General features: G+C 40.7%; 1 protein-coding gene across 1 annotated transcript in view; it reads right to left on the bottom strand.

The window, feature by feature from the left end:
* MAOB (monoamine oxidase B) overlaps positions 1-22,232 on the bottom strand; it is a 52,021-nt gene that overhangs the window by 17,333 nt on the left and 12,456 nt on the right. The window contains exons 2-5 of the mRNA XM_069025177.1: positions 15,414-15,508; positions 14,407-14,544; positions 3,317-3,421; positions 2,526-2,617 (exon numbers count right to left, since the gene is read on the bottom strand). Of these exons, the coding sequence (XP_068881278.1) occupies positions 2,526-2,617; positions 3,317-3,421; positions 14,407-14,544; positions 15,414-15,508 (430 nt within the window). The remainder of the gene's footprint in view (positions 1-2,525; positions 2,618-3,316; positions 3,422-14,406; positions 14,545-15,413; positions 15,509-22,232) is intronic.

Genomic DNA, 22,232 nt, shown 5'->3' with positions numbered 1-22,232 from the left:
TTGGTAGCTCAACTCAGTAATTTAAACAGTGCCCTGGTATCCAGTGGCAATGAACACAGAAGCAGAAAATTGAAAAGGGATCACTGCCTCGTGTCCTGTAACCTGTGCTTTCATAGCAGCTCTACTGTAAATTACTGTATAAGCCTGTACAAGGCTTTGTGGTGCACTAAAACAGAGTTAATTAAGGCTCAGGGAAATATTCCTCCTGCTGTAAGTAAATACTTCCCTCTGCCTTCACTCTGAGGAGGAATTTAAAGAGACATGGACAGGACCAGGAGGTGCTCAGTTTAAGTGCACTGTAACAGATAGGGATGAAGATTCTATAGATACTTCATATGCAAGACATCAAAGACAGTACAGAATCCACTTCTGGTTGCTTCTTTATATTTTTCAGTCTTCAAACTTTCAAAGAAAAAGAAGTAACTCTAACATGCTATTTCAAAGAGCTCTAGATCTACATAGAAAAAGGCATTTTCTTTCTTGTCTAAAAATGCAAAGTCCCACTCAAGTACAAAGCTGATCCATTTTCTGAAAATTTTTTGAGAATTTTTTGGTAAGTTTTTCATCTGTATAAATACATACTGTAAAATATGATCAACTCTCTAAGAGATTTTGCCTAATATATATGTATTTATTAATATTTTATAAGCATATGCTATTAGAAGGTGGTTACATTCTACTGGTTTCTGCCACCTTCTTCCGTTGCTTTTCAGTTCCTGATGCTTTATCTAGACATGGCAGTATGATTTCAACCAAGAGCCCTCAGGATACTTCCATCACACAGTTCTAGCCAAAAGCAAACCTGTACAGTCTGTTGGATAAGAGGAAACAGTAGAAGATTGCCCTTCTGGATCATTACCTTCCAGGGTGGGAAGTTTCTGCAGCATGTTACCTAAATCTTGAACAAAGCAAGCAAATCAAGCCGAGATGCACATATAAAATCTGAAAAGCATCTTCCAAGTTATACCAATATTCAGGTAAAATGTCAAATCCTATTCCATCAGAGCTGGAAAAAACGTGACTGTAGTCACATGAGCTACTGGATATTGAGTGACCACCAGTGTGCGGTGTTTTGCTCACCTGTAAAGCTCCTCACCCTGTCCGAGGCTCAGACACATTTCCATCTGGTTTTACTGAATATGGACCACGGTGCAAATGAGAAAGGCTTTCCATATGCTTCTGTGCCATTGTCACTCTTGTTAAAGCAAAACTATGAACCAGAAGATTCCAAGTTTTTGGACAAGAGGCTGTTGTCCATTAACAATCTTAGAACTATAGAATGGTGAAAGACCTTAACATGTCCTTTATCACTTCCAGTTCCAACCTCCCTGTCATGGGCAGACATGACACTAGACCACTAGACCAGGTGGCTTCAAAGCTCCATCCAGCCTGCCCTTGAACACTTCCAGGGATGGGCCATCCACAGCTTCTCTGGGCAACCTTTGCCAGTGCCTCACCTCTCTTGAGGTAAAAAAGCTATTCCTATTATCTAGTTCAACCCTTCCCTCTTTCACTGTAAAGCCATTCCCCCTTATCCTATTACTAATGTCCTTGTTCACAGTCCCTCTCCAGCTCTTTTGTAGCCCCTTTAGGCACTGGAAGGTGCTCTAAAGTCTCCTTGTAGCCATCTCTTCTCCAGGCTGAAAAACCCCAGCTCTTTCATCCTGTCTTCATAGCAGAGATGCTCCAGCTCTTGGATCATCTTTGTGGCCTCCTCTGGACTCACTCCAACAGGCCCAACACAAACAGCAAAGGCCATGCTGCTCTCTAGAGACTGCCTGAAGCCATAAAAATGACCCATAAAAATGTCAATGACAGCACCAGCTTTAGTGGGCACTAACAGGTTTCTCCACCAAGCTCCAGCTCGTGGCAGCCACGTGTCAGGTGCTCAGCAATTCTGAAGAGGTTGCAGGAGAAATCAATCTGCTCTACAGCAACCAGGATTAATGGGCGCTTTTGTTTTCCCCCTTCAGTGAGAAGAAAAACAATCAAACTGCTGTTGAATGGCAAGTAAAGAAAAATTACTTTGATGTATACATAAAAACAGGACATGTTTTCAGTTTCCCTGGGTGGTACATAGTGCAACAGCTAAACAATAAAATGATGAGTGCTAAAGTGATTTAGTGTTACTGCAAGACAAATGTTATCTTTATAGCACTTTGGTCAAATCAGCTAGTCCAGCACAGAATAAATGTGTATTGTTCCATCAAGAGGTTGATTCAAAAACCTGCTGTAACCGTAACATTTTTCTCTTAAAGGCTAAACATACAGTAAAGAGCAGGAAGTAACCTTTCACAAAAATATTTTCCTTTATTTTAGTCAAAAAAGTTAGGGGAATATAAGAGAATCTACTGAGTGTGCTGACAAATGTCATGGTCCATTATGACAGGACTTTCTCATCCTTTTTTTTTAAAAGGGCTGTATTTTAGAGACAGTTATATCTGTCTGCAAAGCAGTAATGCTTATTTGGAACCCTAAAGTATATAAATATAAGCCATTATATTTCATATTAAAAAGTTTCTTACTTTGTCCAGCATATTTTATCTATGAAATCTTGCATAGTCATTTTGTCCCATTCTTCTGCATGTGGAGCCTTCCATGGAGCTTCATTGGGAATCTAAGGAGACATAAAGAAAAGCATTTATCAGCAAGTGACTGAGTGACAAAGAAATACAAATAATCTTGGCTTTAAATGCTAATTCAGCCTGCAAATCTCTGGCAGGTAACACAGTCAACTTAATAGAGAATGCTTTTGGGGTAGGGGGGTTGTTTGTTAGCTTGTTTTAGCATTCTTCTTTTAAGATTGAAAAAATAGAGAACAAGTTGAGAGTTAAGGACTGTCTCTAAGTTATTCCCTATCTCTCACATTTATTGATACAAGTAAGAGCAACCTCTTCTCAAATTTTGTAGCTCAGTCAATGGAAAACTGGTAACAAACTAGAACAGACAAGTTGAATTTGAGGGTAGAAAAGAGTAAACGTTTGTGGTCTGCAAGCCTCTTAAAATATTACCTACCAAATCATCAGGAAAGTGCTAAAAAAACTAAAGCATAAATCTTGACATTCCTATGAACAGAAAAATGAAGGGATGAGTGCAGACAGCCTCAGCAGCACAGGACTCAGAAGAGCTTGCCAGGATGCCACTCTCAGATGTGGCTCTGGCCATCAGTGTGTACCAAAATGTGTGGCTGCTCTTGCCAGCAGTGGGTTTGTTCAAGCCAGAGCAGCTTTACCTGTCTGCATCTTAATCCCTTCCCTCTGCCCCTCATGAAGCCAAGCTCAGCTGAGACAGTCAGCTGCAATGCCTCATGCCATACCTCCTTTCCCATTTCATCCATGGTCCTCCACAGGTTGTTGTAGTCCAGGTAGGCCAATGGATTCCACATAGGAGGGAATGGCCCTTTAAAGGGGTAAGATTTACCCTGCAAGATGAAAAAAAACCAAAAACATCATTAAAAACCCCTAAAGACAACCATAATCACGGCTTCCATGTGTGGGAAGCTGCACCAAAAGGTTAAGTGTTCAAAAAAAGCACAGATTTAATCAATCCATGTGACAGTTTCTGACAGGTCGTGGCTGTGTGTGCAGGACACAGGACAAGAGGCAACAGGGACAAGCTGAAACACAGGAGGTTCCTTCTGAACATCAGGAAATGCTTTTTCACTGTGAGGGCACCTGAGCAGGGGCACTGATTGCCCAGAGAAGTTGTGGAGTCTTCCATCCTCAGAGACACTCAAAGGTTACCTGAACATGATCCTGGGAAACCAGCTCTAGGTGGTTTTTCTGTTATTCCTGTTGTTCTGCATGTGCAATTCAGGTGTCATGCACAGCTGAATTAGCAAGTCAGATGTGCAGAACTGATACTTTACCTTCAAAGCTTTACATTTGAGCTTTACATTTGGCACTTATGGGCAACCAAACTAACACCCTGCAGCAGAGTCACTAAGATCAAACCAAAAAAATGAGATGGAACAGCATTGTTTGACTGAGTTGAAAAATTGGCTATTCGCTACTGAAGATATATATATATAAAACTTTTTTTCCTCCTAATTGTTCATGAAAAGACTGAACTGTTAATTGCATTTAGCAGATTGGGTTTTTTTTCTTTCAAAATCAGACAAGAGTAGTTGTGGCAAGCTTTATTATACACTAAATCATAGCTCAGAGATCTTCCTGGGGGAAAAAAATGTTTTAACTTACTGGCCCTGCAGAAACTGTAGCATTTACTAATTAGACTTATTCTTTCAGCCCAACACCCCTAGCTGTAAATTACAGTGGGACAGGGTGACCAATACCAATGTCCTAATTACATCATTACATACTTAAAAGTCAGATTTTTTGTATCTCTAGCTCCGCTACTAGATGTTCAAAAATTCTAGCTTAATTAAGAGTGGAAGACAATGGGTCATTTGTAGACCTATTTTATTTACATGGGATTTCCCTGGCTGACTATATGGACAGCAGCCTAATATCTTTAAAAATTCACAAAGAAAGGCTCATTACCATTATGTGGATACTTGTTTTTTCACAGTGCATTCTGGAGTCCATAAGATAGAAAAATAACAAAGGCTATATTGCATGCCACAGCTGATTTTTCAAAATTTATATTAAATTATGTATTTAAGCGTGCACTGCCTGAGCATGAATGTCAAACAGTAGAAATACTAACTTTTAATAGATACTTGATGCAGTGCCACACCAATACATCACTAAAAAAAGTATTTACACTGGCTTAACAAAATCATACTGCACCATGATTTAATACTTATAACCAGGTAACAAAAACAACACTGTGTCTTTTTGAAGAAAGTATCCAAAGACAACTTACTCAAGAAATGGCAGGCCTGATTTGATTTAGCCTCTTTATTAATACTGTGAAAGAAGGGACAGAGGGCACATTATTCAAATCTGCAGGTGTCTGCAAGCACCAGAAGAGACAATAAAAGGGCACAAAGGGATCCTGCAAGACTCAAAACTTGGTCTGGAAATAACAAAATGAGATATATAACCTTGAAAAGAGCTTTGAGGACTTTTAATTCAAAGAGAAAGTTACTCAGAAATCAGTAAGGAAAAAAATCAAACCTATGAATAAGAGAAAATTAGTTTACAAAACTCCCAAACAGGTTAGAGGAAGTGAAGAAGAAACTGGTTTTTCACCTACTCTTTATGTACAGAAGACTCTAATGGAATCCTTGTCAAAAACACCAAGGCAATGAAAGTTAGGAAGAAAGCAAAGTGGAGAGGAAAGGATTTAATTCTTTGGTAAATGAACAAGTAGTAGCTACAAGACAACAATTTAATTCCACAGTGCTTTTGAGGATAAATTGTGGTTTTCACGATGCCAAAACAAAATTTTTAGAAGTTTTCAATCAGAAGTTCTGTCACAGCCAGAGTAGATCTCCAGTCATTTTATGTGCCAGAAGCACCAAGGTTGAAAACTTAGCACTTCCAGTTTGAGGATGGACATTATGACACATGTTTACCCAGAAAATGGAAGGTTGTCTTTTTTTCTTTCGTTCTGCATGAAACAAAAGTGCATTTCTACATCTCTTGTGCTCAACCATATGAAAATATTGGAATCAGAAAACAAAACCTGAAATTAGGAAAACACACCCCTGTAGATGGAGATGAACTGCACAAGTTTGCTTCATCAGAGGCATTTGGTCCCAGCATGAACATTTGGGTATTATTATGGAATCTCTTAACATGGAATCAATTTATACTGGGGCACACATAATTCCTACCTGGCTGCCAAAGGGCTGTGTGAGAAGAGCAAAACCTCTCAGACCAAATGCCTTCCTGTCCCAGGTGATAACACCTGAACCATGTTGGAAATTACCTTTCAGATATGTGGGGCACATTAAAATTCCATAACTGGCTCTAGGGCCTCAAGAAGTCAGTTTTACTGTACTTTTTTCTGAACTCTGGAGCCTTCACTAGTGTCAGCACCATGTAAGTATTCCAAAGCCAGAGCTTATCAGTTTGGTTTCAAGTACCTGCTATTTCCCAAATTTAGGTTTATGAAACAAGCACACTGCTGCGCTCAAGAAAACCAGGACAGCACCAGAATAAGTTATTCTAATTATTGATTTTTTTCTGAGCTTCCTGCTCTGCCAGAGGCAACCCTAACCCAGTTATCCCCTCTGAGTTAACTGAAGTCTTATGAATTCCCAGAGGTGCTTCCTCATGAGTGCACAGCTGAGAGATACACAAACCATATTTCTGTTTTACTGTTCTTCTATTTCACTGCATTTGAACTGCTGAAAGGAAAATCTTGGATACATCTCTTGTGTAGGAATCTGGGGCGGTAAGTCTCATAAAGAACAAGAACAAACTTCTACCCGAAAAAAATAAAAACAGTCATCAAAGTTGGTGAGTTTCCTGTGAAAGTTACTTTCAAGAGCTCCTAAGGCTTCTCCTACAGCCTGATCCTTATTTCTTGCACAAACAAAACTCCAGGAGCTGTCAATCAGAATTTTGTTTGAGAAGAGACTGCCAGACTAGGCTCTACACAGAAATAAAAACAGCAGCAGCAGAGAGACTACAGATGGCTCTAAGTAGTCACCAACAAACCAAAACATTTCAGCTTTACTGGTGCTGAATTTGCATTTTTGCAAACACGAAAACCTTTTTGATATTTAGGCAAAATTTGCTTATTTGCTGGGAATAGCATTCTCTGTGCCTCCTGGTGGTGTGTAAACTCTAAAGAATAACAAGGCACTTGCCTGCCCCAAGATGCATGAAACATTCCCTTTCCAAATATGTTTATACCTAAATCAGAGCTGTATAAAACCACCAACAATAACCACCCCTTCCAATCATTTGACATGGTATTTCAACACCAGTTCTATGATGCTCAGAAGTGTTTCTTATCCTTTTAAAATTTATATATATACAATTTTGGGAATGGTTTCATGAAGCTACTTGCAATGCTTCAAAAAACACAACAGCAGCATCAGCACTTGCAGGTCTACCTGCCACTGTGTGGATCGCTTGCTGCTCACAAAGCCTGTTGCTGCAGTGGGGGCTAAAGCTCGCTGAAGAAGCTGAAACTCAAGGGAGGAAACTCGTGCAACCCAGCTATCCCAGGAATAAACCAGCAGGGAAATGAGAAATCCAGTGTTTGTCACAAACTTTACAATTCCTGAGAGATTTTTCTCAGCCATCTGTTCCACGTCAACCAACATTTGGCTGAGTTATGATGGACCCGTGTAAGTCGTGCAGAAATAAGCTTTCTTTATACATCAGGTCTGTTTCAGGTCAAGTAGCTGATAGAAGAAATGTGTTATTACAGGGAAAAAAACCCCACAACATGACAAGTGAATATCAGTAGCCCCTTGAATATCAGCCCCAGCACTCAGGAGGGCACAGGGACCAGGTCTCATGCACTTTCTCCTGTGAGGGTGACAGTGAGCGACTGCTTAGCTGAGAAAGGACTGCTAGGAAATATCAGGATCTCAATGCAAAGTGGGATTCTCAGGAGAAAACCTGCTTTTTCAGGCCCAGGACAACTTCATGCTCCCCTAAACATTATGTACCCAGGTAGTGCCACAGTGAGATGCAGTACTGTGAACTGAAGCCCCTGGTGACAACGATCCATGCATTTTTCATAGCACAGGGTAAACATCTTATAAATAAAGTCAGCTCTCATTGGAAGATACGAGAAGGCATGCATTCCCTGCATCCCTGAACAAGCACAAATATTCCCTCAGCTAAACCATCCAAACCTTGGACTAACTGATGCTCACTTCACCAAGGCTGTCACTCTGCATGTTAATTCACAGCCACACAGGTTTATTGGCACGTAGTGCCCTCTGCTGATTCACAGCACTGGTACATCACACACACCCTGTTCTCTCAGCTTAAAATCCCAGTAATGTCATTCATACAAAGCTCAGGAACCGTAAGACCACAAGCTGTGACAAGGAAAATCAAAAACAGAAAAGCATCACTTCAGGCTGCAACTCTGTACCTGTCTCAGATGCTGTTTCTCATCTGATGCCTTGTGGAAAAGTATCACTTTGGGTTTTTTTTTTTTTTTTGTGGTTGCTTTTTGGGATTTTTTGGGGTGTGTGTGTGTTTGTTCATTGTTTTTGGGAGGTTTTTTGTTTGGTTGATAGAGGTTTTTGTGTTTTTAATTTATAACATCTAATAAGACATTTTTGAGACTAAGCCTCTTGTATAATCACAATTCTCAATTAAAAAATGGCAAGTAGCTGGACCAAAATGAGAGATTATACAACCTACTTCGAAACTGTAACAGTGCTAAGCTTCATTGAAACTCCCTTCATTGCAAAACTGTTCAGTATCTCAAACACTCAACTGGTTACTATACTGAGAGATAGTCTGAAGGTAAGAAGATCTATAGGTTAGAAAATATAAATGAAAAAAAAAAAAGCATAACTGATGGTGCAAAGCTACAACATTAAGACCTGCCAAAATGTCCTCCAAATATCTTTCAATATTTAATTTGATTTCATCAGCTGTGGATGCCAACACATCTTGGGAATTTCATTACGAAAACTAACTCCCTTTTGAGTGTTGCACAGCCAGACATGGTGGCTTGAAATGTGCATTCTGATAAGGAAAGGAGCGAATTTGGAACAACTTGTTTCTGTTGTATTATGGAAATAAAGTCCATCTTCACTCTGCCACACTGGTCATGCAATCTGTTAAATACTTGTCATGCTTGAAAAAAAAGGAGAATGAGAGAAACACTACTGAAGTGATTTAGAAAGTAAAATTGAGGATCTTGAGAATCTGCTCCGAATTTAAAAGCTATATAACTATTTGTTCCAATCAGCTGTGAAAATAATTAACCAAGCGTCCTTCCTGCTAGAATGAGATTTTTTTGTTTTCAGACACCAAAAAACACCTTTAGAAAAAGCCTTAAGGTATCTTATGAAGCACAGATTCATAGGGGCTCTGTTTCTAAATACTCTGATACTGGCCCTGCATGTGGCTTTCAACACCTGAATTAAACCAGTCAACGAAGTGGATAAAATCAGTTGAAAACTTGTCAGTATTTCTAGAGCAAGTCTTAAGAAAAATCTTCCTTCCCTTCTAAAAAGCAGATAAATGGGGCATAAATAAGTGAAAACAAAAGTGGAGCTTCATTTGGAAGAAAGCCTTTAAAAGAGCATCTGCCCACAGTATAACTGAGTAGGCACTGTCCCACAACTAGAACACTGGGTTTAAGTAGAACATGACTTTGGGGTCACTAAAAATATGAAAACGTACATAAAATTTTACAGATATGTGAAACCCAGTATGCTCAGTCAGTTGTTCCTGTATTGAATACACATTTCTCTAATTCTGTTTTCCCATAGACATTAATCAGCTTCTCAAGGGAATCAAAAATCAGTTCTACAATCAGATGCAATTGAAGCTTTTCTCCCAGCAGCCTCAATTAAATAATCCAGGTGGGAGCACAACTCCTTTTCCTTGTCTCCTCAGGAACAGACCATGGAGTCTGGGAAAGCTAAGACTCAGGAAGATTTTTTTTCCCCTCAAATTTAATTAAGAAATGCATACTTTATCTATAGTTCATTTTTCTTACTACTTTTATCCTCATGCTACCATTAGGCCACAGCTTCCAGCCTTCCAATCAGTCTTCCTGATCAATCAACACCCTTTGCAAGACCTTGATTTACAGCCCCCCTTGACAGAGATCACTTTTATGGATTTGATATCCATAATTGCTTCTTTTAAGCTGCTGTAATACAAATATCCACATTTTAATTTAAAAAGCCCTAATTAGGAAATTTCTTCTTGCAAATACTGCTGGCTGGTTAGCATGGAAAAAAGGGAAGATGCCCCTCTATTTATAGGGCAGGTCCAGTGAGACCAAACAAGTCCAGCTTTTCCTATACTCCTGCCAAAAGCTGTTCTTCATTCACAAACTGAAGGATATCCCTTCTGGGGGTCTGGAAGACGCTTTCACCAACTTCAGCCTGGTCAACCTCAGACTCTCTTTGAAGCTACAAGTGAGTGTGATAATGATACAGCATCTTGTGGCAGGAATGTCTGCATCCTCATCTCCAGTAAAGAGTTAAAATAACACAGATCTCTGTTCCAGTAATGACAGTGAAACTATCGAGGCCCTGTAGCAATTTAAGTGTCTTTGAATTTACTTGGCTTCCCTTTCAAGACACCAGACACCCAGCTTCTTCAAGATTCAGATGAATCCTCAGTTCCCCAAGTTCTTGTTCACAAATTGTCAGCGAAAAGGGGAGAAAAGACATGAGGCTATTTCACCTCACTTCAACTGAGGGCTACTGAGAGTCTCACAGTCTTTTCATTCTCTGACTGCACTCTAATTGAGATATACAAAGAACAATGAAAGCACTTTTATCTAGTCATTCAAAAATCCATTTAAGCAGTTATGCTCGATACTACAGACTATGCCAGGAGACACTGCCCTTAGACTTACTTGCAGGTGAAAAGCTTAAATAAATCATATTTCTTAGCTTCACTGCATATATCATGGATATCACAGAAGAAACACCACTCTGTAACTTCAGATACAGCAGTCACTTATCCAGCTGCTAATTAAATCCCAATACAACACGACCATCGTATTTCTAATTCATGAACAATACCACTGCAAACTGCATTTTAATAAGCACAATAGTGATGAAAATGAATGACACCCAAGAGGGCTGTAAAATTTTGTTCTGCAAGTCTGCTGTAGATCAGTATGCAACCTGGCAAAATCAGTGCAGATTTGGGGTCCTCGTTAAAAGCACTGTGTGCATAGGATTAAATATTCACCTTCATGAGGTGCTGCAGGCAGGGTTCCCATTATCACTCTCCCCAGAGCTGTCAATTACTTATCCTTGTTTGAAAGCGGTGCCAAACTTCAGGTGGGCATGGCACACACTCAGACACCCCCAGCCAGTGCTGCTGGCAGAGAGATGAGCAGGAGGGAACTCCATCTTCACACAGGGAACTTCACTGAGGTAATGATGTAGTGGCAAGTGGCTGTCAAGAGCTTATCCAGTCACTAGGGAAGAGATGCTTCATGTTTCCCCCAACATCTTAACCTGAAAGACCCCCCAGTATGGGCACCATGCCCATGGGGCCTTTTGGTGCTAAAGAAACAACTCAATTATAACCACATGAGGAAGTTTCAGGTGCAACAGGCTGTGAAAATAGCCAGCTACCTCAGCCAGCTGTTAGCACTATCCACAGCCTGCACTGAGACAACCCAGAGATTAGAAGGAACAAGTGTTACCACCATTTTTTATAGTAAGGAATTTCCAGGAAGCCTCATGGCATTATCCCATAAAGAGATCTGATAGAAAATGGGACCAGAGGATGTTCAGTGGGCACCACAGCTGGACAAAGAGTAGGTCATCCCCACAGTATATAAAGGAATCAAGTTCTAAAAAGATTAACTGGGCAAACCATTCATATAAAGAAGTGTTTCCTCACAGAGATTCAGGATAGCAGAGCAAACCAGTTCCACAGCTATCCTGGACAAGGAACCCACCTTATGACTGAAAATATGGTAAATTTGTGTTTTAAAATGAAAGTTTAAAAAAGAAAGTTTGTGTGGCTAAGGAAACTGCACAGAAGTGAAGTACAGATTGAATTAACAGGGAAAATTCGTTAATTAAACTCTCACAATAGTTGGCATGTTTTCATATTTCAGCACTTCTTTCTAGGGACTGTTACATGGTGAAGGTAAAAATTGCCTGGACTATATGCACTTAGCTTTACTTTTTTAAAAGACAAAAGCTGTCATTCTGGTGAGGAAAATAAACACCACTAGTCAAAAGTTGTAAATCTGCATATCTAAGGTAGGACCCTGAATCCTCTCTTGGGCAGCTAAGGAGAAGTTAGCTCATTTTAAGAAGCATTTTTACAGATTTTACATCTGCCTACCAGTCCAGTGGGAGAACTGTTAGGAGATGATTTCTCATACATTTCTGCTTTTGCTTCTTAAATCTGGATTTATGAACCTAATTTCAGTTAGGCTATTGAAAAATCAATGGTGTTCAGGCAGCAATTTGCCTACCAAATACTACTTACAGAGCTATACTAATTTTCTCACTAAGGCTGATGAACCAGTATTTACAAAAATGAAAAGGACATACTAATCTCTTTTCAAAGACCATGAAAAAGGCTGCTTAACAAGTGGAGGGAAAAGAAAAAAAAATGTAGGACAAGAAACATAATTTTGAGTTTCTCTGAAGATATCACATGCAATATAAGCAAGACCAAAAATAATCTCACAATAGAACCTGACATTAAAAAAGATTAAAGGAGAAAAAAAACCACACAACCCAATCAAGTTGGTAAAGCCTAATTAGCAGAGACCCACCCAGAGATCAACAAAATGCATTCTTTTCATTTTGTAGTACAAAGAAGCTGCATATATTACTTGTATTAAAAAGCCTCTAAAATGAATTTAATTAACTATGAAAGGCTTGATTTTGCCTTTGGGTATAAGTAAAAACAGCGGCTGATTTTACAAGGCACACTGTGATGCCTGATTGTGTAGCAAGAGAAGAATTAAAACCTTTAGGTTTCATTGCCTCTCTGGGCTCAGATAATTCTGTGGTCCAGAATTTAATTACATTTGGCCACGGTCACAAAGCTTGGGCCAGCATGTGAATTCAAATCCACACAGGGGACAGAGCCCTTTGGGTGCTTTGGAATGTACACAGCCCTTTGGTACTTTGGAATGCTTGGGAGCACTGCTTAGATTTCAAGGAGTACAGGAGCATTGTCCATTTTCAGGGAAACCATGGACAAGCCACATGGCTCAGGAACCTGTGAGGAATGTGTTGAAGGTACACATTTCATTGTGATGGAATGCTGAAGATTTGGCCACAAGACAGTGCATATGTTTATTATATAGTGCTCACGTGCAAATTATTTAACTGTAATTCTTCAACTATGTTAATACTTTCCCACAGCTGTATAAGCACAGAAGGAAAAAGGAAATAAAGGATTTAAAAATGAATTAAATCAGGAGATGCAAAGTATGTCCTACTGACTGTGGAATTATCTCCTCTCTTTACCTCTTGCTTGGCTACCAGGGAGTTCTGGCACACAATTCTCCCCTTCTTCTCTTCAGGAACTTCTATAGGCAGTTGAGCCTACAAACTGTTTCCATACAACCTCTAGGCTCTTAGCATAGCTTGGGAGCACTCAGCCAGCAGCTGGGATCTCTCTTCTTGGAGACTTTCAACACTTGACTGTGAACAACCCCAAGAAACAGAGACTTCTGGCAGTATTTTGGATAGCCACCATGCTAGGACAACAGGCTGCCCTGAAAAGCTGGGCATCCTGACTGGCCATGTCAAGGGTTTCCTCTCGTGGCATGACCTCCTATCACTGTTGGGGAGATTTGAAGGCTAAATACTGTGAACAAACAAAAAACTTGGCTTTGAGGATGATGCCAGAGGCACATAAAACAGAGCAGTGTGGATGTATCCACTAGTTCTACTGCAGAAATGGTAATTACAGGCAATCACCATAGCAAATCATTTTGAGAACACTCTTTTATAACAATTGAGCAGAAAAAATAATGGAAAACATGACAGGACATCCATTCTCTATTGCTGTTTTTAAATCTGTCAGTGCCTTCTTAAACCTTTGATCAAACACCAACTACAAATATTTTGCTGGTCACTGCACAATGGCTTTTCCTAAGCATATAATGAAACCTAGAGTTAACTTCCTTGGGTCTAACAAGGAAGGTTTCCTTTCTGTGGGATTGCAACGCTGGTCTATATCAGGGAAGGAGAAAGGAGGCTCTTTTGGAGAATGACTGCTGAGAATAAGTGGCTTTTTAACAGCTTTACCATAGCTGTTCTATTTCAGACCATGAATAGATCACTTAGATCTGCCTCCACAAGACTGTCTGATTCCCAGAGCCTTTTGCAGATACTATTTTGCTACTCTGCATGTTGAGTTTCCCCATCAGCAAAACCAGACATAACCTTTCATGTTTCTTTCTGTTGGCACAATAATTGTCACTGGTTTAGGAAGCCCATCCTGAGAAACTTTCAGCCTGCTTGGAGATACAGCCAGGAATTCTGAAAGGGATTTTCAGTGCATATCAGAGCTGACCTGCACAGAAGAGTCACAGGTGCACTATTCATAAACAAGGAAGACTTTCGAGAGCTTCCAGCTAAGAGGTGAGACCTGAACCAAGGCATCAGCTGGCAGGATGCACCTACAGCGTACACACATAAATATGTGTGCATGTCATAATTTGTACTAGCATAGTAATTTGTTGGTGATTTCATTACCAGCACACTTATTTTTTTAACCAACAAACTCAGATGCTGCACACTCAGGTATTCTCCACTGCAGCAAGAGTGGAAAACAATGAGAAAGGATATCAGTACAACTTGCCTGTTTAGAACAGCAGCTTGAGAGCATCTCTTACCTTGACATGGTGTATCAGGTGCTCAACTTCATTCACTTTGTATGTCTCTATTCCCAACTCTTTCGAGAGCCGCAGGAGACGATTCTGTGTTGGCCCCACGTAAGCCCCTCCAAGGTCCACATATTTAACTTGCTTGTTCTGGTTTATCACACACAACACACAAAAGGGAAGGAAAAAAAAACCAAAACCAAAAGAGATAAGCTCTTTGTAAATAGCACACAAAAGAGCAATCCAGAGGAATGAAATTAAATTAAACACTCCCAGAGCATTTTGGCTGAGATTCTTCTCCCCATGGAAAACAAATTCTTTGGTAGAGTTGTGGTGTGGTGATTACAGAGCTCAAAACCAGCATGCTGGTTATAATCTGGAGTTCATAACCAGAACAGCTGGCCCATTGTTACATTACAGCCTTAACAAGAACAAGAGGAAAGAGCCTGACAGGCAGGGAGAGGACAGAGACAGAGACATCTGGGCTGCTCTTGCTCAGTCAGGCATCTCACCAATGACCAGTTTAAATCACACTGTCCTAGGAAGCAACATGGGCAAGATTCTCTAATGGGCAGAGTATGAGGGGGTGTCCCAAGTCAAGACGGAGCAGAAGGGAAAGGAGTGAAGGGAGATGTGGTAATTCTAGTTGTCAACCACCCCTGACACTCCTCTGCCTTACACCACTCGGTATGGGCCATGTTCCAGTTCAGCTCAAGGCTCTTCACAACATGGTTGGCCTCATGGGTGTTTTTTCCACAGGCATTTCTACAGTGTCTTTCCCCAGGAAATGATTTTGAAACTTAGCTCATCGCATTCTCCTTCCCAGATGGATGACTCCAGAGCCTGCATATCACACAGAAATATTCTGTCCCCACCATCATGCCAGTCTTTCCCTTCCCCTCCTGGTAAAATATCCGGAAACTTCCCACCTCCTGGTACTCTAGACATTTTCCCCCATATGTATGGCATGTACTGTAAGTCTGAATATGTAGTATACAAATGGGTTTAGGGATAATTACCCTCACAGTGAAAGTTCTTCCACCAACCCTGTCATTGGCTTCCAGCAACACCACATTCAAGCCTGACTCAGTCAGTAGCTTGGCTGCTGAGAGACCTAAAAGATAAAAAGAAAATCAGTTAAAGAATACTTCTGTATGTGCACTGCACAGCTTTTGTGACTTGATATGTAAATATTCTCATAGCTGTCCATCCAAATCCTGATTTTATCAAACACTATGCCAGAGTGGTGAGGTGGTGGAATTATATTTCAGCTGGTGTGGGGGGTCCGTGGCTCTGACCCAGGAAGAGGTGACTGGTCCGGAGAGATGGTCCCGAAAGGGATCGCCTTCCTGAGGCCCAGTGTCTTCCTCTCAGCTGCTGGCAAAGGAGGGCCCTTGCAGAGGCTATCAGCTCTTTAGTGATTGTCAGCTCGTGATTCCAGCTCAGCTCTGCAGGGCATCCTCCAGGCCAAACCAGACCAGAGAGAGACGAGAGGCCCGTGTGGCTAGTTCCGCACAGAGGTAGCTTTATTGTTGGTTCCCTCCGGCGAAGGGGAAAATCCAGGGACGAGCTCTCTCTCCCTCCGGCGAAGGGGCTTTCTTTTATAGGGATACAGGGGATCAGCAGGGGACCAATGGGTTACAGAGGGTCTGGGACAGACCAATGGGTTACAGAGGGTCTGGGACGGACCAATGGGTTACAGAGGGTCTGGGACGGACCAATGGGTTACAGAAAGATCTGCATAGTGTCTCTCAAAGGATTGTGGGTCCACTTTTCCTCGCCATGACCCAAGAAGCGGCTGCCCCTTTCAGGGAGTCCTGCTGGGCGATTGCAAAATCTCTTGTCTCAGCAGAGATCCCTCCAGGGCAAGGGCTGGGCATATCCCACAGAATTAAAACCCTCAAAACCCAATAATCATTAAATGGAACAGAAGCCACCTATTAAAACAGTTTGTGGTCCAATTTTACATGTGCTGAGCAAGTTTTGCACCACCTGCTCAGGAATTCTGATGCATAAGCCAGCACTTGCTGTGATTGTCATCCAGCCAGGCAGAGAACTTACTGACTTTACTGTTTGTAAACAGAAAGCTGTCCTGCCCAACATTTCATCTTTTGTAACTCCAACAACAAAAAAGGAAGTTTTATTAGCACTGCCCTACATTTCAAAAGTTTTCCTGACACTTATTCTATCTCTCTGCTTTCCAGTTCTCAGTATCTTAAAGTACAGTAGCAAAGTTCCCACAGTCAGGTCACAGGTTTCACCTCCGAAAGAACACATGGCCTGACTAAGAAGAGACAGAATGTGCAGATGTGTGTGGCAACCAGAATTAAAAATATGGGGAAGTCTACCCCAAAAAATTGGTTCCTCATCCATTTTTTAATACATTTTATTTCCATCTTGCGACTGTTGAAGCTGAGACACCTAAGTGAAGGAACAGTAAAAATAGAGGAGGCAATATCTCTTTTTAGTCCTGATGTCATAAATTCTCAAAACTACAGTGGAAAATATCACTGTCAAGCCCTGCAGCTAGTGTGTAAAGCTGCTGTGGGAATGAAGGGAACTAGAAAGGGTGCACATGGAGGGAATCCAGCCCACAACCTCTCAACTTCCTAAGATCATCTCTGCCTTTTACTTCAGCACACAAACTGAGATTTAAATAAACCAAGGTGCTTACTTTTGCCACATGTGAATTTCTAGTAGGACATGAGTTATATTCTAGCAGGTTGTATCATCCTTTTGAACCAACAGGATGTGTTGAATAAAGTTCAGCAAGAGGCCAGGCTGGAAGCCACACTCATACATCATAACTCATCTATCCTTTCTGGCTCTCTGCCTTGTTACCATGAGAATGCAATCAGCTCCCTCTGTGTGTCCTAGTACATGCAGTTTTTGAGTTGTCATCCAAGCAGATTGTTCCAAGCAGAAGGCAGCCGTGGAAGAAATGGCAAAAAGCACTGGCAGCAAAAACAGATGGCCCAAGCTAATGTGGCAGGACTGAATGAAATTAAAATGAAGAAAATATAGCAGTCCTGGGGAGAGGCTACAGAACATTCTGGTCACCAACTCATGGACCAGGAGTAGGAGAACACGGTCCTGTTCCCAGACCTGTAGTGAAACTGCTGCACTGTGCTGGGTGAACCACTTAAGCTCTATCTGTCCCTGTCTGAAAAAAAATAAAAGAAAGAAAGAAAAAAAAAGATACAATATTGTAGACCTATCTATCTAAAAAATTTGAGATTTTCTGAAAAAAAGCTGCAGATGTTTCCATTAAAACATCATACCCTCCTGCTTTTTTTTTTTTCCTAGCTTCATTGGCTTATTTATCTTGGGTTTTCACATAAGTGTTGGTGAGAAGAACAGTAATGAAACTGACAAAGGTCTTTCCATACTTCCTACTGAAGAAATTATATTGCAAAAACACCTGGCTGGATTGGTGGCCTTGACTACACTCAAAAACATTTGCAGATACCAAGGAAGAACATAAAACAGAAATAGCCATGGTATGTAAACATGGACAACCCCTTCAAACAACTTGCAAAGAGATACTGGCTCCTGGAGGAAAAATAGGCAACAAAACGACATAAATGTGGCTTATCTGTTAAAAAAAAAAAAAAAAAAAAAAGAAGTTACTTCTCAAAAAAGACAAATATTTCATCAGTTGGGAGAGGATCAATAGTAGTTATTAATAATTTACAGAACAAATGCATAAACTGAAGGCTGTTGTCACTGAAGGTCTCTGCTGGCTTATCATGATAACAGGTATTGAGTAATCAATTAATAGCATTCAGTTACCAACACTGATTAAGGGATATGAGATTTGACTTTCTTTATTAAAATCTAATGAATAAACATCTCAGTACAGCTGGGAACAAAGGCAGTTTATTCCCAGGAGCTAAACCAACAGAGAAGTTTGTGAAAGGATAACTCTCTAGACTCCACTGAAATGCAGCTGATTCGCAGCCCAGGTACAACCTCCTTGTTTGCTCCCTCACCCTTCATCCACCTGATTGCACCTACCTGATATTTATTCCCCAGTGTTTATTTTGGGGCATGTGCTACCTTTCCCCACCCCCACACATTCACACATGGACCTGTGAGAGATAGATAAGGGTTTACTCTTTCCTGAAGCAAAAACAAAAAACCAAAACAGTGCTGAGGGAAGGATCAGGATCATTAATATCTCACTGCCCCATCCATGCCCATCCTCCAGCAGATCTGATCTCTGCAGGGGGAGGGATGTGTCCTTGGGGCTTGGAAGATGCAGTCTGCAGGGTTCCCAAACTAAGCATCACCTGATCAGTTCAAGGGCTGGTGGTCCACCCCTCCTCTCCCCCACATCACAGCTCTGTTCTGGTCCCAAGTTTGCTGCAGAAATCATCACAAACATGTGACAGGAAAAAGCTGGAAGAAGCAAAGGCAGAGGCCCAGGAGGGTCAGAGGGCACAGCAAAGGACCAGAGTAGGTCTCTCAGCACACACGGTGCAGGATAACTCAAGGCTGCTGCTGACAGATACCATATTAAAGTGCAAGTACCAGGTGGGAATGTTGATGGTTTTGGTATCTCACACATTTGGAATCACAGTACTGCCACATCACTCCATACCTGGTCCCCAGAGCTGGACTCAAGGCCCCAAATGGGCTCTTGGGCTGTCACTATAATAACAGTGGGGGGACTGGATGTTGTGGAGGGAGAGCTCTGAGCCAAAGTGGTACAAGGACAGATAAGGCACCAGGAACAGCAACCAAAGCATATTAAAATGCACATTAAGCATTAATATGCATATTAAAGCATATTAAATACTAGCATGTGAATACTGGGGCATGAGGTTGAGTTTTGCTTTTCACAAACAACTACTGCAGGAAACCCCCACAAACCACAACCTCTTTCCTGGGCAAGAGTCAGAGTGGTCTCTCTGTGCCCCAATTGCTGCAAACAGAGCACACACGATATCTGTGAAGCAAAGCCTGGAAAAATCAGTCACACATGATGTAAGGTCTCCTCTTGAGAAGTGTAACCCTTCCCATGTTTCACATTCCAGCACTGCCTCTGGCTTACCTGTCACTCCTGCACATCACTAACAAAAGGCAGATCTTTGATATTGCCTCCATTCCTCACAAGTGAGGCAAAGAGCCACATTCAAATGCAAAAGTCACCCAAAAACGTGACTGGTGTTATTATTACTCCTATTTCGTGCACAGTGTTTTGTCAGCCAGTGGCAGCTCTCCCTCCTCCCGAGGAGCATTTCAGTAGAATCAGATCTCCATTGTAATGTAAGTGCTCAGCCACTTTTGCCACCACTTCACAGAAGACAGAAACTGGGTCCAGTTTCCAGTGAAGGTCAGTTTTCTCCAAGGTGCCACTGAGACCCATATAGATATAGATATAGATAGAGATAGAGATAGAGATAGAGATAGAGATAGAGATAGAGATATGGCAGAAATCATGCAGTTAAGCAGCCTCAGCTGCAGTTCTGCTCAAAGAACTGAAAGGCAGGTAATTAATGCAAACAACAAAGAAGAAAAGATCATTATTTGAAGCCCCAGACTGAAAATACCACTGTGTTTAGAGGTTGCTTAACCGGGCAAGCCTCCATCTGTTACCACAGCAACCCGGTACCCAACCGCAGCCACCCTGAGATCCTGGTGGGAGATTGCCTCCCCCAGAATCTTACAATGCAAGTTCAAGTCATGAAAATAATTTCTTTCCCCATCGTGCAGCACTCTGCATTCACACAGATTGGACTCAAACGTAATCATCACAGTAATTATTTCATCTTCAGTTCCAACTTGTTTTTTCCTTGTTTGATGTCTCTATACCTACTAAACACCTTAAATTGCATCATTTCACTAAACAGCTTCATTACAACCTCACTTCCTAACATCAACAGTTTTCTTATCCTGAGAGAACAGATAATTCAGATTTTAATTTTTTTTTTAATAGAAAATCTTAAATATTTATGCTAGGGCAAGGTCCAAACTGTTATTTCACAGAATCATAGAGTCATTAAGGTTGGAAAGATCTCCAAGACTATAGAGTCCAACCTTTACTATATATATATATTAGGATTATATATACTTGGATAACATGTACTTGGATTATATATAATATATATTTTTTATATATTTATTACATATATATTTGAATTGAAAAATGTGAGAAGAGTACATTTTTCAACTGACCCCCATGTACACTACAATGCAGCCCTATGAGCAAATATATTTGGCTATCTAAGGAGTATTTTAAAGTACATTTTCTAAAAAAGCTGACTGCAATTTAATAACACCATTCTGATTTTGCCTAGAATCAGCCATTTCACTGATAAACCCTTTAATCTTAGCATTTCAACAAAAAATCCACTAGAAAAGACATGATTGGAAGTTGCATCTCTGAAAAGCAGAACATTTATGAAGGTGTTCCTGTTGTACTTTCTCTGTATTACTCACTACTTTATCATGTTCCTCCATATTTATTTTCTCCTTTCTAGGAAAAAAAAATGCTTCTCTCATTTATCTAATTATAAAAAGCTTCTACGAATTCTAAATTTTAATTCATGTAAGGAGCAAAGAAAATTCTAAGCCACAAGGATTCAACTAATAGCTTCTAAAATGGCTGGCAAAAAAAAAATTTTCACCTTACAACCTCAAAAATTTCTCCCTTTGACTAAAATTCTGCACTGAGCAGGAAGAAATGCTGCCATCATACTTGTGCTGTATTAACTTGCAGGTCTTTCTGCAGAACTTCTTTCAATTCATGGAATTTGCCAGCATTTTTCTCCCTGTATTTATTTTGACACAAAAGATATGCTCGCAAAGGATTTGTTTCCCCTGGTTGTCAACCTGTCCAGCCACATCTAAAGCACTGAGTCTGCAGAGATGTCAGGTAACAGATGCTGCTTTGCACAGAGCTAGTGGGCAGAGCAGCCTTGGTGGAGTCAAGGGCAGTAAACAAACATTGCACCAGGCTCAGCACGAGGATGTGTCCAAAATTGCACCTTGGAAATGGGATAACACTCACCCTGCAGAACAAGCACGGTCCTCTGCCCTGGGGTTAATGGAGAAATTGTGGGATGCAAAAAGGTTTCACAAGACTGACAGCAAAACAAGGAAACCTATCGTAATTGATTATATATAGACAAGGAAGACCTCAGTTCAGGGTTGTCAAGGTAGATGAACTCAATTATTTTTTAACAGAATTACTCAATTATTCGACAGATGGATGTCCATGGGTATTTAACACACTGAAGCTGTTATTTTAGTAATCTTTGTATTCTTCTTCTTGATCTTGAATATAAGTCTCATTTTGACCAGAGAGGCCATGAATGTAATTTCTTTTCTTAATTTAAGTGATAAGTCTCAAAAAAAAAAAAAAAAAAAAAAAAAAACACCAACCAAAATACCAACAACAACAACAACAACAAACCAAAAAAACCAAATAAACAAGTGAAAAAATCCCCACCTGAGGTATCTGAAATGTTAAGAAAAAAACAGGAAATCTGTCAAAACCTACAAAAAGTTATAGAAGCTGATATTGCTGTGGGATCACATGGGAAATACAACTTTCCTCACTATTAGATGTCTTTGTACAGTATCCCTGACCTACCACCTCTGATGCTCAGGAATACTTGCAAAATACTTGCAAAATACATGCAGAATGAGTTTGGACAAAACTGCTGCGCTGTACCCAAAGAAATAAAATCCATCTGTTAACACTGTTAACACTGCAGAAGGACATTTGGGGAGAACACCATCGTTAGTCGTCAACACAGTTGCAGTGAATGAAGCCAGTAAGAAGAAACTCAGAGGAATATGCCCCAAGCAGCTGGGGTAAATTGTGGGGG

This window comes from Aphelocoma coerulescens, chromosome 1 (genome assembly GCF_041296385.1).
Source record: "Aphelocoma coerulescens isolate FSJ_1873_10779 chromosome 1, UR_Acoe_1.0, whole genome shotgun sequence".
Taxonomy (NCBI): Eukaryota; Metazoa; Chordata; class Aves; order Passeriformes; family Corvidae; genus Aphelocoma; species Aphelocoma coerulescens.
The sequence above is the reverse complement of the archived record's forward strand: the minus strand, read 5'-3'. Positions and strand labels throughout refer to the sequence as shown.